Raw genomic sequence first — 16,999 nt, 5'->3', positions numbered from 1 at the left:
ACTCAAAAATTCTAAGAAGAAAACAATTAAGCAAGGAAGCTCGTAAGAGTAATTCTCATGGAAGGAGGCAATGAGGAAACTGTGATCGCTCCTGGGAAAACAGAAACGGCAGCACATAACAAACCTCAAACGCATAAATCCATTCATAAATTCAAGTCCACTGCTAAGATCCGGTTCTTCCGGACAGCCGGTGCAGCATTCATGCCGGCAGGATCCAGCCCTGCGTTGCACCCTACGCAAGCAGCGCAAAGCTCGTGCTGATGCCTTGTGAGGCCCCGGGGCTCCGCTCCGAGCCGGCGCCAGCGGAGCCGCGTTACACACGGTCGGAGCCCACGCGCCGAAGAAGCTGCAGCGGAGGAGAGTCCCGGCGGCGGCGATAGGACGCGGGGCACGCCCCGTGTGGCAGGGCGGGGCGAGCAGCCACGGACCCGCCGCGCGGGAGCGCTCCCAGCCGGCGGGACCAGACGGGCTCCGGCGTGGCTGCGTGGGCACACGGGGACAGCGAGCTGCGCTCCGGCGCGAGCACGGGCATCCTCACGCTGAGACGCGGGACGTGACTCAGGTACTGAGGCGGAGCCGTCGTGCGGGATGTTGCGGAGTCTTTGCCTGGCCCACGCGGACGAACGCCGTGGGGAGCGCGGTGTGGCGGGTCCGGAGACGGGTGAACCGAATCCAGAGCGTCGGGCTGACCGAGGGCGCTTCTCTACGTGGGATTCATCCGGGCCAGCGGATGAGCCCGAGCGCCACCCAAGCTTTGGGCAAAGCGCGGCGTAGGAATCGCGGGTTCAACCCTTGCCCAGAGGCTGCTCTGGGCGCCGATGGGGACGCGGGCACGACGCCGACTGTTCTCGCATCCCTTGGCACCATCTCACTAGGGTCGGCGGGGCGCCGTCCCGTCGGCTGCGTTTTCGCTCGTTCATGGGGCCACGCGGGCGCACCTCTTCGTCGGGAAACCCGCGTTGCTGTATGGGTCGCCCAAAGTCCTCAGCTCCACCGGCCTGAAAGCGCTGTCCGGGCGCTGAGCAGTGCTGGCCACCGAGCCCAGCCCGCCTGCTACGAGAGAGCGCTGCCCCCGGCTTCCCCTCTGGCAGCTGGGTCACGCCTGGGCGTGTAGTGCCGCCGGCCCGAGGGCACGTACAGTGCCACACCGGCAGCTCGTGGGACAGCCGCGAGTTCGGGCTTTGTTTCCGCCATTCGTGGCCTCACACCGTTACTGGGGGACGAGTCTCTCGCCTCCGCGGTCCCTTCGCTTCTGCGAAGGTGTCGAGCCCCCGGAGGCGAATTTCGGAATTTTTTGTCATAGCGGTGACCGTTCAGGTCCTTCAGAGCGGGCGACGAGCAGTCTGAGCGATTGTTCCCTCATAAGGACATCATCGCAGCCCCGGGCATGAACTCCATTACTCGGCTCAGCGGGCACACGAAGAGCGGTGGGGTGCCCGGGCGCGGCGTCTTCCTGGTCTGCGTGAGCATCGGCTGCGGCGGTGACCCCCGCGCTGCTCGCGAGCCGTCCGGGCTCAGGGCTGCGCGGGCGACGTGCCCGCCCCGGAGCGCCGCGCGAGCGGCCGTGGCCGTGGCGACGCCGCGACCACCGCCACTGTCCTCCCTACGCCCCCTCCCGCACGGTGCCGCCTCAGCCCCTCTCCATCTCTTGGGAAAAAGCCTTTTTTTGATGGTGCTCGCAATCGACCTGAAGGGGTCTGCGGCTTGCCTTCTAAGCAATTCAGTGGAGAGAAGGAAAAAGCACACAAAGGTGAAGTTGAATTTCAGTAATTCAGCTTCCTCACAAGCGCAGACCGTTAGCACTAGTGGAAATGCACTCCTCTTGGGCAAACCGTTCAATTTAGGATGTCACAGGGTAATGTACGGTTTTGCAGTGTTTATTTCAGAGGAAGCAGTGTGGCAGACGTTTTAAAATGTGAATCAGAATCTATTAGTGCAGTACACCTTTTGTGGCTCAGTCAGAAGTATAACTCAAGGTATATTATAGAAATAAAAAGGTGGCATTTAAAATTGTGACTGAAGTGGCAGTTCTCATATCTCAATGTGTGACACCCTGTTATGGAGCTGCACTGTCCAAAGTGATTTTGTAAAATGACACATCTGAGCCAGATGATCTTTTCTGACTATATTCAGCTACATGTGCTCACCTAGCTTGAGATATAATGCATGTGCATGTGAGCACTTTATATATTAGAGTAGTTCCATTATGGTCTGCAAAAATAAGCAGTGATGCCCAGCTGGTGACAGGACTAGTCTTTAATTACTAATTATCTATCTCTGTCACTTTTTGGTTTATATTAAACAATATAAGGACACTTCTTTGCTATAAGCAATTGTCAAATATTTATGTTTTTCTAAAGCTTCAAACACATTGCAAAGCCATCACAGCTGTAGGGCTGAAATTAATTTTCATGATACGTGAAAATTAATTGTAATTGTTCCTGGCTGAGGCTGGGATTCAGCAACTTTTCATGATATAAAATAAAACAAGCAAATAAATAGTCACAGCTTTCCTATAGAGCACTTTACCCAGATAAAAGAATTTAGACTGGTTAGCATTATCTGCTACACACAAAGTTGCAGTATGAACTTACTATAAGCACAGTCTGCTAATAACTTGTGATGAATGTTACTCACTGTGCAGCAGCAGTGAACAGCTAAGATGTTTCGAGGCTAAATGGGGACTGAAGAATGATTAATAGTCAAGATTTTGTATGGAACATTACTTGCAGCTACAGACAGCACAGAATTATCCTAGGAGTTGTAAGAGTGAGATGAGAGAATGGGGAAAACTGGAAAACCCTTAAGAAAGGCAGCAGATCTGGGAAAATTGTCTCATTTGAAACAGAGGAGGCCAAAATGGGACAGTGGCAATCACTGTGGGGCCTTGCAGGGAGGACAGGAGGTCACGATAGGCATTGATAAATATAGTAATGATTTTGTAGGAATAGAATTTGCAGCAGCCTTTGGAATGAACATATAATTCAACTGGCTAATATTTAAGCAGATAAGCCACAGGAAATGCACTAGTGGGTTATATCAGTGGCCCATATAAATGGCTTCTATGAGGTACCTGAGTTGAAAGGAAATCAGATTTAAAGATTTATGCATTTGTACTTTAGATAAGCAGGAAGGAGTTGAAGTCATGCTGAATAGGCACATCTCAGTGATGTCAATACAAAGGGTAGTTGTTCTATATGTAGAGGGCTATCATATGGTTCTGGAGAATATTAAAATAAAAACATTTTTTCAGGAATCATTTCCTGAAAAATTTCAGTGGAGCTGGTTAGTCTTAGGAATCCTGACTTAAAATCAAGAATAACATGCATATTTTGTTTAGTCTGCTGAGATTTTAATATCTTTGGGCAAATACAGGTTTATAACTCCTATAAACACAGCATTGAGCAGCCTATGCTTTTCAAGGTATTCATACCCCCAACACACTATGAAGAGAGAATCATTATTTTCTTTGTTTCACAGACAAGAAAAACTGAAGGAGGATGTCTACATTATTCAGCTTATACCATCTTCCTTACTTTGTAGTTTACATTTCTCAGGTGGGTGTGGCTCCAGACTGAAGTCTAAGCTGAACTGAGTTCCCTACTTGGAAGCTTATGTTCTATTTTTGATAACCATATTTTATTTGTATCATGGAAATTCAAGATTGTGTAGATTTCAGCCATAATTAGAAGAAATTAATTATTCTTGAGAATTCTTGAAATTAATTCTTCTTGAGAACATGACATTCTCAAGCTATATAAGTCAGTATACATGCTCATAAATGTCCTTCCTACCCATATTGCTGACCATGAAGTACAGGTATGTTGCCAATAAGAGTAGTGGCTAAACACAAATAATAGATTCTTGCCATTTCTAGCTGCTCCTTTTTATAATACAAGTGTTCACTTTTTATATACATCATCCCAGAAACCACACCATCACACCACCCACAATGCTACCTAATATTTCCTCCTAACTGAGTCTATATTAGTTTCCATGACAACAAGAAGATAGTATCAGGAAGATGAAGCCCCAGATGCTACCTTCCTTTTGCACATTACCAAAGCAAGAACCCATTCATGATAGAAGTAAGCTTGAATAAATACTAACAATACTATCATGTCTGTTGTGGAGATATGAAACTGAGCTACAGTGTGTTAAATGTAATCCTTTGCCTCTAAATAGGGCTGAGCTAGCAAAAGCAGAAAGCAAAACAAGCTGTTGCAATAGTTAGGCAGTAGCCTCCTATCTTAACAGTTTGATGGCATCCCAGCACTGTAGCAAAATCCTAAGTAAAAATTTTGTCAGTGCAGATCAGCCACAGGCCTGCCTTTTCTAAAGGTGTACCCCTTGTTTATACATTCTGCAAAGGAACCTCAACACTACTTCCTTATTATTTCTTATTTCCCGCTTAAGGAGGTGAATAAAGTCTCAGCACACCACAACAGGATGAAATGCATTCTTGCTGTGTTTGTGAAGACAGGGTTCATTTAGTTCTAGTTAATGGTCTTTTTATTTTGATATGTTAACATGAACAACCAATGGACAAAACCAGATGAGTAACATTGATTGTAGAATCATAGAGCGGTTTGGGTTAGAAGCCTTAAAGTTAATCTCGTTCCAACCTACTGCCACGGGCAGAAACACCTTCCATTAGGCCACATTGCTCCAAACCCTGTCCAACCTGGCCTGGAACTCTTCCAGGGATGAGACAGCCACAGCTTCTCTGAGCCCTTTGCCAGAACCTCATCACCCTCACACTAAAGAATTTCTTCCTAATACCTAATCTTAAACCTACTGTCAGTTTGAAGCCATTCCCCCTTGTTCTATCACTGCATGCCCTTGTAAAAAGCCCCTCTCCAGCCTTCTGGTAGCCACTTCAGGCACTGGAAAGGTGCAAAAAAGCTTCCCCAGAGCATCCTCTTCTGCATGCTGAATCATCCGAATTCTCTCAGCCTTTCCCTTTAAGACAGTTGTTTTTGAGGCATGTGTGTGAACCACTCTTGAAAGGATGGCACTTGAAGATCTGGTGTGCCGGTTTATGGTGATTTTTAGCCAAATGTGGAATGTGGTAGCAGATATGATGTAACGAAGAGTAAATGGATATTACTGTGTGTTTCCCTCTAGACTTACTTTTATGAAATGCTGGAAAGTATGCCAGGTTCCCTCACATCAGCAAGTGTGTTTTGCTCTTTCATCACAGCAAAACATAAAACCGTTTTAGAGACTGCTCCTCATGGCAAAGATGGTATGTTTCGTAAGGCAGATGCAACAGAATGTGTCTCTTACAGGCTGACTTGCTCTGCTGAGCATGGAAGAGCTCAAGAATGGCCAGGGAGGAGGATGTTTCCCTCTCCTGTGGGAGCACCGCGGTTGCGAGCGCTCGGCGGGGGCGCGGCCGCGGCTCCGCCCGGGCCGCGCGCGCAGCTGGCGGCAGCACCGCCCCCGCCCGGGAGTCACGTCCCGCACGTCTCAGTGCGGCGGCCGCCCGCGCGCCCGGCCGGGGCATCGCGCGGGTCACGCGGGGCCGCGGGTGGGGCGGCTCCTGCAGCCCCGGCTCCAAGGTCGGAGCGCGGGCGGGAGCCGCGTCTTCCCCGAGCCGCGCCCGCACCACGCTCGGTGCGCCGGCTGCCGAGCTGACTTCTCCCCCCCCGAAAATCTTGGCCAGTTCTCTTCTGGAAGGAAAAGCGTGCTGCCGAATAGTTCTTAACGGTGTTTCTTCTCAAAGCCACTCGCCGCTTCATACGGCATGGGTGTAGTTTGCTATCGGGGTTGAGCGCTGTAGGTCTGCAGAGGCTGGGCTTAGAACAACTTTGCTGTAGACGCAGTAAGGGAGACTGTCCCAGTCCGTTTGCAGAGGTGAATGCTGTAAGGCACTGAATGTTCCACCCAGCACTGTATAAGCAGTCTGGAGAGATTCCCAGTTGCTGTTTTTCAACAAAGCATGCTTATGTATCATTACTAACTTTGTGTTGCTATTAGACGGGTAATGGAAATGAACGAAAACTGCCCAACCCTTCCCTCAATATTTTAAACCTTCACTCGAAATGTTCGGACAACTTGAAATTAGTGTGAGTGACAATACCCCATGAAATGTTTCAATTTTATATTCTTGTTCTTTATACATTTGAGCCAAGATTCATCAAATACTACGTTTTCTTACTTATCATGTAATAACAACAGTGGGAAGTATTTGCTTCAGGCAGGCAGTTGTACTGAGCATTGCTTCAGTTACTAACTCCCAGCATCTACAAAAATGGCTCTGGGATTTTCATTGCAGTTTAGCATTTGAGCTTGATGTGTGAAAAATGATAACTCATCATCATTACCTCGAAGGGATCTTTCTATCTGTTCAAGATAACATTGTATCAGGGCTGTACAGCTGTCCTCAGTGGGGAATAAAAAATCTGGGTGATTAGTTCACCATTTCACAGAGCACTTGTGATGCACCAGGTCTCCTAAGTGAATAGGCCAGGAGCTTCATGTAACAAGGTCTTACATAAAAAATCCTGCAGACTTTAATGCAATAATTATTACATATTTTTGAAAGCCAGATACACCCCTGAAATGCTGCTGTTTTTTAATGAAGCAGTGATTTGGATCAAATCCAGCTCTGACTTTGAGAGCTGTGCAGGACCATTCATTTAAAACTCAGCTGTGTGCATCTCATTTTCACGTATTTTTGCAGGCTTTGTAAAAACTAAACTCAGACAAGAAATAGTTAAAATTGCACTGCATTTTCAAGACTGTTTTAAGTAGTTCCATGCCTTAGTTTAAATGGTAGTGCAATTTTAGAGATACTAATTGCTTTTTGTTTCTTAGGGAACACACAAGCTTCTTCATCATGGGAGCTGTAGTAGCTGATGACGGTCCATCAGGTGTTAAAGCCCCTGATGGAGGCTGGGGCTGGGCTGTCCTTTTTGGCTGTTTTATCATCACAGGATTCTCCTATGCCTTTCCTAAGGCAGTTAGTGTCTTCTTTAAAGAACTTATCCGGGAATTTGGCATTGGATATAGTGACACTGCGTGGATTTCCTCCATTCTGTTGGCCATGCTTTATGGAACAGGTGAGTAGTTATCTGGTTTTGAAACAGTATTGAGTCACACAATTAATTTTGTAAATCTTACAGCCATTTACAGTCTGTATCATGACTGCATATCATTACTTGTGTGCAAATAAGGCATTCCAAGGAAGAATTACTATTAATCACATAAATGAAAATATTTTTTAAGCCCATCCAGTTTATTTAAAATTACATCCTTGTAAGTCAGTAGTTGCTAAAGTTGATGAAAAATCACAAGGCACTCTGAAGACAAAAAAGATTGAAGTATTTGACTACAGAGGAAAGGACATTTTTCCTGATTGGCCTGACTTTATGGACAAAGTACAAAATTAGTTAGAACCACTGAGGTTGGAAAGACCTTAGACCTTTAAGATCATTGTGTAACCTTGAATGTTACACTTTGAACTCTACCAAGGAAATACAAAGTGTCAGAAAATCAGTTGCAAAAGTTGTTTATCTAAGCAAACATAACTTGCTTTTCTTGCCTAGGTCCACTTTGTAGCGTGTGTGTCAATCGCTTTGGTTGTCGCCCTGTCATGCTGGTGGGTGGCCTTTTTGCCTCAATGGGGATGGTGATCGCTTCCTTCTGCACAAGCATCGTCCAGATCTATCTAACTGCAGGTGTGATTACTGGTAAGTACTATGCTGAAAATGAGTTCACTTAGGTCTTACCTTTAGGCTGAAGTTTTGTTTAAGTGAAAAATACATGAAGCATAAGGATCATCCAGCTGGGCTTTTATAAAGATGGCAGAAAAATGTGGAATTAAAAGGTCATTTATTTTTGTTATAAATGTTTAATAGCGTGACATGTAATCATAAAGTAAAAGAATACTATGGGGGTAGATTACTTTGTGTTATCTTAGGTTTCTTTTGTCCATTTGGAATAAAACTATTTTCTCTTAAGTCATGAATCATGAAAACTGCAATTAGAGTATCTTTAACAATGATATTGTAGGCCAGTAGTAATTCTTATGTACCCTCTACCACAGGTTTGGGTTTGGCACTAAACTTCCAGCCTTCACTCATCATGTTAAACCGTTACTTTGACAAACGCCGGCCCTTAGCCAATGGGCTATCTGCTGCTGGGAGTCCAGTGTTTCTGTGTGCTCTCTCACCACTGGGGCAGATACTACAGCATGAGTATGGTTGGAGAGGAGGATTTCTTATCCTGGGTGGGATGCTGCTCAACTGCTGTGTATGTGGAGCACTAATGAGACCTTTGGAGCCACCCAAAAAGGCTGAAGCTACCAAAGAGCCAGCTGAGAAGAAAGTGAAGAAAAAACTTCTGGATTTCAGTGTGTTTAAAGACAGTGGTTTTGTAATCTATGCGCTAGCAGCATCTATTATGGTGCTTGGTCTCTTTGTTCCTCCAGTGTTTGTTGTGAGTTATGCCAAGGATTTAGGGTATCAAGACACCAAAGCAGCTTTTCTTCTGACTATTCTGGGATTCATTGATATCTTTGCTCGCCCAATCTGTGGAATGGTAGCTGGTCTTAAATGGGTTAGACCACGCTGTGTCTACCTCTTCAGTTTTGCTATGATTTTTAATGGCTTTACAGATCTCATGGGTTCTATGTCTGTTGATTATCGTGGGCTGGTGGTCTTTTGCATTTTCTTTGGCATTTCTTATGGAATGGTAGGTGCTCTTCAGTTTGAAGTTCTCATGGCTATTGTTGGTACACAGAAGTTTTCCAGTGCTATCGGTTTAGTGCTCCTGGCAGAAGCTATGGCTGTCCTGATTGGTCCACCATCAGCAGGCAAGTATGACATTTAGCTCAGAATTTAAAATTGTGTGCATTGCATTAATTTACAAAAATATAAGGGAGCTGAGAAAAAGATGTGAGTCACTTGAGAGAAGCAGATTGTGCTAGTGTTGCACGTTTCAAAAGCTTTCTGCAGTTACACTCTGAAATACCCCAAGAAGGAATGGATCAAACCTTTTTCTTCTTGGATCTATTTCAGGATTGCTTAAATTGCCATGTGGAGATACTGCTATTTCTCCTCTGAAACCCTGCACTGAATTTCTTATTGGTAGATAGCTGACTGGGATTCAGAATATGAAACCTGTCAATTTTCTTTAAGAAATAGGGAAATATTAGGATACATTCTCTATATCCATGGTAGATTTGGAGGAGGAAGGAAAACATCTCAAGGAAGAAAAAAAAATCTTACAAGGAAGACTATAAAACTGGATTGATTTAAGGAAGGTAGAGTGCTTCTATAACATGTCTTACAACCCAGGAATAAGGGGACATGACAAAATAGCAAAATTCATTAATTTGAAGTAAAAATACAAATTACTAATCAAAGAACATACATTTTACAGATCCTGAACTGAAACACACTTTCCCTCCCAAAACCCACCAGGTCACTGCCATAGAATGTTTACTGTTTATATCAGACACTAAAAACATCAAGTATTTTTGACAAAACCCCCTTCATGGGAAAACCAGTATTATGCACTACTTCCTCCAATCTTCAGGTTTGGAGTGGCACTTCTTTCATATCCTCCCACCTGTTCTTTCACATCCACTGAGCCCTGTGGATCCTAAATTTACCTTTACCAGTGTCAGAATCAGTCAGTTACTCCAGACTGACTACCGAGTAAGATTTGCATTTTAAGCAGACAGTGCACTACCTGTGTAGAAAGGTAAATGAGATTGGGAGCAAAAGGATAACAATGATCAGACATGATACAGATGACACAGCTCCCATCCAGGGATGCACACATTTTTATCTGAAATACAAAGCATGTGTTTGATCTCTTGCATCTGAAGGCGAGGCTGGTTTTATTTCAGATGAACTGCATGCCTCTGTGTGTGCAGCTGAATATGTGTTTTGGTATGTCATGTAGTGTCGGTGACTGTTAAGCTGAACTGAAATAATTGAGAAGTATTTTGCTACAAACTTGTTTAAATCCTGTTTCAAAAAACTTGGTTAGGTAGTCATGGTGATTCTAGACAGGAAAGTCAAAATGTTTGAAAAAAATCAGAAAAATATTCACTGCAAGATAGTAACTTTTGTTAATTATTTGGAATGTTGCGTTTTTCAGGAAAACTCCTGGATGCAACAGGGAGGTACATGTTTGTTTTCATTATTGCTGGAATTGAAGTTACCACCTCAGCCCTTGTATTGGCCTTGGGAAATTTCTTCTGCATTAAGAAGAAATCAGAAGAACCACATACAAAAGAAGAAGCAGCAGAAAGAGAGGAATTAAACAAATCTGAAAAAACTCCTGAAGATGCCAAAGTGGACTCTATTGAAGTGGAACAGTTTCTGAAAGATGAGCCTGAAAAAAATGGTGAAGTTGTAACTAACCCAGAAACATGTGTGTGAGCATGACAAGGAACTGAAAAGTGTTTAGAAAAGAAAGATTTTCAGTATTTATTTTATAAACAAAAATAGTTTAGGGTTGGGCCATCTGCTTTAGTAACTGGGGGCTAGTCAGCTTACCAGATCTCTTTGGAAGCTGATTAGCTAGACAACATCTTAATGGGAAAATAACTTTATTGGTAAAAGGTGGAACATTGTGGTTATACATTTTCTGTAAACTAAAAAGCTTTTATGAACACAAATAGGCTCTTGCTATGCATCACCAGAAACTGCTCACTTGGAAGATACAGGAAAAGTATATTTTCAGAAAAGTGAAATTATATGTATGTTTTCAGATAGTACTGATGAAATTGCTGTGTTGTGTGGCTAAATATAATTTCCCTATGTTCTTTGTGAAGGGAAAGGAATGTGAGATGGGTAATAATCTCAGGAATTTAAAGGTCTCCATTAGGTTTTTTAATTTCTTACCTTTTTAGATTTTTTAGATTAATTGGCTCAGCCCTAATTTAATTTTGAAAATGTCTGTAACTTTGATTTATGTAAATGCATTTCTGCCTAAACCTGTAACCTGTGCAATTATCATCTGGAAATCCTGTTTTTGGAAAGGCACATTACAGACAGTGTCCTCAGCAGATCACACAAGTGGTATTCCAAGGTAGTACTCAAAAAAAAAAAAAAAAGGAGCAGAATGGATCCTGACAGATCTTAAGGAAACAAAATTAGCCCACAATTCCATACACTGTTTTCAGTAAAATTTCCCTAGAGCATTGAAAAATATTGCAAGTAACATGGAGAAGATTAGTAGAATATTTTGAAAAAGTGTCCATTTTGCATATGAAAGAAATGATGGTGCAAGTTTCCAGATGACTTACAGAGTGGGGAGACTTAGGAAAGAGACTGAACTGCTTTGAAACATGTTAGTCATCCATAAAATGCAATATTAGCATAATGGAAAGATTTTAACGTGTTTATTTTTGAGGTTTCTTTCTTCCCCATTTATCCACTTCCCTACCTCCTGGCTTAATCTGTGGACGTTCAAAGTGCCATTCTTGCTGTTTGAGGAAACATGATAGAACTGTTCATCATTTTTATGATGGCATGGTACTGAATAGAAAAGGAAGGCATTGTATTTTTTTCCACTCAAAACTACTCAAGAAATTTAATTTTTTTTTAACTATAAAATCATGCTACTGCATCCCACCTCTCAAATCTGCATATAAAAAGATGTCTAGGCTTTGTAACTGCAGTAACAATCTTCAAAACAGACTAATGTAACAGATTCCATTTTCTTAGTAGTAGCAAAGGAATATTGGCTTTTAGGTGCCAAAATTGTTCCACCTAATAACTGAAAATTGAAAGACCCTAATCCCTTAAAACTCAGTATCCACTTTAAATTTTTAACAGAAACAAAGTGCCAAAACCACAAACCATTCTCTAATGAATGATCTCAGATAATAGCTTCCATTTTGGAAGTTTCTTCAAAATAGTTTTGCATTGTTAGGACAATCTTGCAAAGAAATCGGAAAGTTAGAATCATAACTTTTAAAAGAAATTGATGCCGCATAAAATAAACTGGTTTTATATCCTACGTAGTGCATTATTTTAGTCTTATTAATTTAATGGCAGCAATTGTAGTGAATGACACTTCCCAATTGTAACAGCTTAATTCCTGAACTTAGCTCCAGTTTGCTAAAGACTAAATTGGTACTTGAAACACAACACTGACAGCTCCAGAAGGCTAGAGAAAAACAGAATCCACAAAGTAATTTTTTGTATTGGAGGCTGCTTCAGATGATACATGAAGGCCTGATACAGCTTTCAGATTGGAATTCCCCGTTGTTTCAAAAAGCAGAAACTATAAACCTTTCCAAAGATGAATTCAGATTCTCAGATAGCCATTTTTGTCTTACTGTGTGCTTTGATCACTGAATTTCTTTGCTAGATAATGCCATGCAGTTATTACAGAACTAAATGGTTATTTCTTTGACCTCAGGTTTTGGCACAAGTTTAAGTTTCTGTCGGTTCTGCAAATTGTCTAGACTATTTTATATGTGACAGAATGTAATTTGTGCTTATCATACTGACTTTCCAGACCATGTTTCATTTTCCATACATAATATTTTTATAGTTAAGCTGGAAAAAGTTTTATGTTGTAATTTTATGGGATTTGAGACAGAAAAGGAAGTTAGGAAGACAAGGAGACACAGCTCAACAAGAAACCATAAATAATCTCATAAGTAAAACCAGTGTTCAAAGAAAGGCCTCATTTGCCTATACGAGTTATTTTCTTCAACTCAAAGATCAATCACTCTGACTGGGACTGCCAATGCTCTTGTGCTGTTTTCAGCACAGACCTACACCAATGACTGGCAGTATTTATGACAGCAGGAGATGCTTACTTCATGAGAGTGGTCAAATCAAAGGACTCTTTATTGACTGTGAGGAAAAAAAAAGTTAGAATTTAATTCACTAAGCAGTTTTAAAAAACATTAACAGTGTAAAATCTTTTATCATTTTAATTAATTGTAAGAAGCATCAATACAAAGGTGAGAAACTCCTAATGTAGCACTCTCAGGAACATCCAAAGTGGCAGGCTTGAGGGTACTTCAGAGTTCTAGAGCCAGTTAAGCTCCCTGCTCCCATTCTGTCCCACTCAAGGGTAACACCCAAGTGTGTGCTAGCCCTCCAGTCCTCTTTCTGTTCAGCTGCCTTTATCTTCTTGTAAAGAGATTTGTTATACTGATGGGAAGGAAACCTCCATGCCAGGTCCCTAGGCTGGTGGCCACTATACTAGACTGTGTTAAAGCAAGTACCCAACTGCTCCTATTGACATGGCTGCAAAGGGTTATTGGTCTCCTGTTTTACAGACCTCTCTCCTTCTGCCCCAATGTGTTAAAAAGTCAAAACCAACTGAAACTAAACCCCACAAGCACTAGTCCTTAGGTTCCCAGCACTGTCCAGGCAGACTCCTTTTTTAACTTAACTCTGCTTATTGTAAATATTTAAATGGATTGATAAATATTTTTTAAAAGTATTTGTATATTTAAATGCAAGGAATTAATTTAAAATTCCTCCAGGTACTTTGGTACTTTATTTCTTTAATCTCAATACCACTGAGATGCCCTTAAAAGCAGTCTGTGAGATGTGCTCATCCATATATTTTGAGGATGTATATGGTCAAAGCCATAAAGCATTTCTAAAGAGACATTGATTGCTCAGGGTCACAGGCAGAACAGTTTCATGCAACATCTACCCAGATGAACCTTTGTTCAACCTTCACTTGATTAAAATTTTGTGATTTGAAAAAAGGGAAAAGGAAAAGGAAGGGAATGTAGGTAATTACGCAACTAAATTGCCAAGCATCCCAGGATTGTAGTTTACTCCTGCATCATACACTATTGAAACAAATGTAATTTCTTTTGACACACAGTTCGTTAATATATCTAAGAAGTCTAGAAAGTAAACAATCAAAAAACCAAAACAGTTTTCAAAGATTATTTCTCTGAAAGTAGTGAATAGTCTTTTACTGCAGGCTAGCAAAATTTTTAAAGCATTTTGGATCTTCACACATTCTATAAATTGAGTACTATAGGATTCATGGTTAAAGTATTGTATGATTTATTATGTAAAGGATCTGAAGAAAAATAAGGGCCTGATGCAAGATGAAATGTGTATAAATGCCAGTAATACACAGAGAACATATAAAAAAGAATTCATGTTTGCACATACATATTTACATATGTGTGTGTGTATATATATATATATATGCAAAATACCCACAGGAGTAGATGACAGTTTTCCCATTTATTAGACAATGAGCAGAGTTAAAATTTTCTTCCTTCTATACAAAGATTAGTTTGCTTTATTGAAAATTCTAAATTAAATATTCTGTAGTCATTTGAAGCCTATAAGACCTCAGCAGAACTAGAAGTCTTAAAGTGATTCAGCTATTTGTTTCAAGCTAAGCCAGTTCCCTAAAGTTAAGACTTGAAATAGATGGTATGAAGGTATGGTGTAAAGGACTGGAGAGATCTCATGCTAATATTAAATTCCATCTACACAAACCTGTATTAGACAATGTAGAATCATTCTTTAAAAATAAATGAGAACATTCCCCTAATCAAGCAACCAAACTTCAAAATGAAAAAGCAAAATTCACATATGCACCTTCGGTACATCCCAAATAAAATGTTTAGTTTGGTAGACAAATCATAATCATAAACAATCAATGTTTATAAATCATAAACAGAAGAATTTCAGAATGCAAATGCCTACATGTTGTAATGGTAAGTATTGACTTGTGTATGTGCATCTGTATCTCTTTGCCACATTTGTCTTTAGGATTATGGGAATACACTTCAATTTTGTGTGAGATGACATTTTGTTTCTTGTTAATGCACTTTAATGTAATGTGTATATTTATACTTAGTAATTTTTAAATGCTTTTCTAGTAAACTGTTGCAAATGTAGTGAATAAATATCTGATTGTCAGAAACTGTGGGTTTGAGAAAATAAGCTCATAAAAAATAAACACTCCAATATGGACATTTGGTTTCATTTGCACATGTCTATTAAACAGCTACACAGAGCCAGAGTGTTTATAGAGAAGAGCTGACAGTTGACAGGCAGCCAGAATTTAATATGGGCAAGGGAACTGTTTTGCCATGACTCACAGTTTGGCCAGTTCCAAAATGGATATTGCTTCTGCTGTAAATGATCCTGATTACTATTTTAAAGCATCATCTAATTTAAAATAACAGCAATTAATTTTGTGCTGTGCTGTGTAAAAAAATATTAATGTTCTCCTCTGAATAGTGCTCTGGGTTTTGTTTACAGGTAAAGTTTTATGAACTGTCATGACTTATAAAGCACAAAATATTTTTAATACCGACATGCTGGCAAGCTGTCTTTACTGTCAAGTGATGCTCTTTAGAACTTGAAAGCTCCTAAGAAAACACAGTGCAGGCATACAGTTATGTTGTGGGTTTTTGGCTCCTATGGTACCTTAGCTAGGACTGGCTCCTCAAGGTATAATCTCAAGGCTACAGCCAAGTGAATCAAAATTATAAGCTCTTCAGTGAAGACATATATTGTGGGATCTGAAGATACCTACTTGTACTTAAGTATCTCTGGCAAGAAAATAGCACATGATTACCTTTTCTATCCTAGTTTAATTAAATTGGCAAGACTTAAGGTGTAATCAAATGCTTTGCCACCCCAATGGCCAAACCAAGCCATATACTGCTGAAGGAATTAATATTACTCGATTGATTAAAATGACAGAACTTACTAGTGTGTAGTCAGCCCACCCTTATGACAGAAAACCAGAATTTATCTTTGCCTCTGGTCTTCTTGGAGACTGAAAGAAGGAAGTGGTGTCATTCACTGTAGGGGAAAATGGGCTCCACCTGAGTTGCACAGCTGCTGTTCCCTTCTGCTGGACCTGTTGAAGGAAGTACTCGTCTGCTTGTGGAAGACTAAACAACCTTGACAACAGCAGTGGCACTGCAAATGAGAAGGAACAGCTTTGGAATTGATTGTTTTAGCAGCTTTCTCAATGCTTCTGAGATAGAGCTCATTTTTGTGTCAGTAGGAACAAGGTATATCTACTAAAGACCATTAAAATGCTTATGGTCTAAAAAGCATTTTGCTAGTGAACAGTGACATCAGCAGTCCTGTATTTGCCTGAGAATGTATGACAAATTAAAGAGACAGAGTAAAAAGCTACTTACCTCTAGATATACAGTTAGTTCCTTGACTGATCGCTATATTTGCGTCATCATGTCAGCAATATTTCAGTTGGTAGCCTTCCTTACAACTCCCAGATGAATACTTCAGAGCATTAAGAGAGGCTAGTTCTTGCTCTTCTGACTTTTCGTCTACTACTCTTTCTACTTTTGTGCTTATGATATTTTTTCCTACTGGAAATGATGACTTCTTCAACATGCCTTCCTCCAAGGAGTGTTCTGAATATTTTCATGAAGTTACACATGGAATATATGGACTCAAATGTTTTTTTCTTAGTATCTCTCTTAAAGCAGAGGATTTTTTTTTTTTTTAAGTACTTGTACCACAAAAAACTCAAGGACTCTGTAACCAATCAAGATTATGTAAAAAAGCAGCAGAGGTGGTATTTTCCATATAAAAGCATATACACAATTTTAAATGAAAACCATGAGAAGAAATTAAAATATCCTTCCAACTTTTAAAGGCCTGCTAATAAGAAAACATGGAGGGTTCCTGAAAGTATGTCTACCCTTGGATTATAATAGATTTTTTAAAATCACATAGCAAAAACTGGAATTTTATTACACAGGGCACCATCATGAGTACAGCTCACTGTTTTTCTTGCTTTTATCTTGGCTCCCATAACTGATCCAATTCCCCTACTATACTTTCTTATCAATACCATGCATTACTTGATAAGCAAAAGCATTTGTACAAAATAAAAAACTTCTGGGAAAAAAAGTATCCAAACAAAAACATATACTTTTAAACTGGCAAAAAGGCATGCTTTCTGTGAGCAAAGCAATTAATGCTTTCTCTTTCTTCCTGTATACCCCAGGATCATAACTACCAAACTCTTTCACTGAAAGTTTTGG

General features: G+C 40.9%; 1 protein-coding gene across 1 annotated transcript; it reads left to right on the top strand.

Moving 5' to 3' along the window:
* Nucleotides 1–423: 423 nt before the first annotated feature.
* Nucleotides 424–11,983, top strand: SLC16A3 (solute carrier family 16 member 3). Its single transcript, XM_021534054.3, has 5 exons — nucleotides 424–562; nucleotides 6,823–7,067; nucleotides 7,554–7,697; nucleotides 8,054–8,821; nucleotides 10,117–11,983. The coding sequence occupies exons 2-5, from the start codon at nucleotides 6,845–6,847 to the stop codon at nucleotides 10,398–10,400; spliced, it is 1,419 nt and encodes a 472-aa protein (XP_021389729.1). The 5' UTR covers nucleotides 424–562; nucleotides 6,823–6,844; the 3' UTR covers nucleotides 10,401–11,983.
* Nucleotides 11,984–16,999: the final 5,016 nt, after the last annotated feature.

The sequence above is a fragment of the Lonchura striata genome, chromosome 18, assembly GCF_050655825.1.
Source record: "Lonchura striata isolate lonStrDom1 chromosome 18, ASM5065582v1, whole genome shotgun sequence".
Taxonomy (NCBI): Eukaryota; Metazoa; Chordata; class Aves; order Passeriformes; family Estrildidae; genus Lonchura; species Lonchura striata.
This window is presented reverse-complemented; position numbering and strand designations above follow the sequence as displayed.

Excerpts from the sequence above, each read along its gene's own strand:
- SLC16A3 (XM_021534054.3), top strand. The coding sequence starts at position 6,845 with ATGGGAGCTGTAGTAGCTGATGACGGTCCATCAGGTGTTAAAGCCCCT. Across the intron at positions 7,698-8,053 it reads AACTGCAGGTGTGATTACTG|GTTTGGGTTTGGCACTAAAC; the intron begins GTAAGTACTATG and ends CCTCTACCACAG. Across the intron at positions 8,822-10,116 it reads GATTGGTCCACCATCAGCAG|GAAAACTCCTGGATGCAACA; the intron begins GCAAGTATGACA and ends TGCGTTTTTCAG.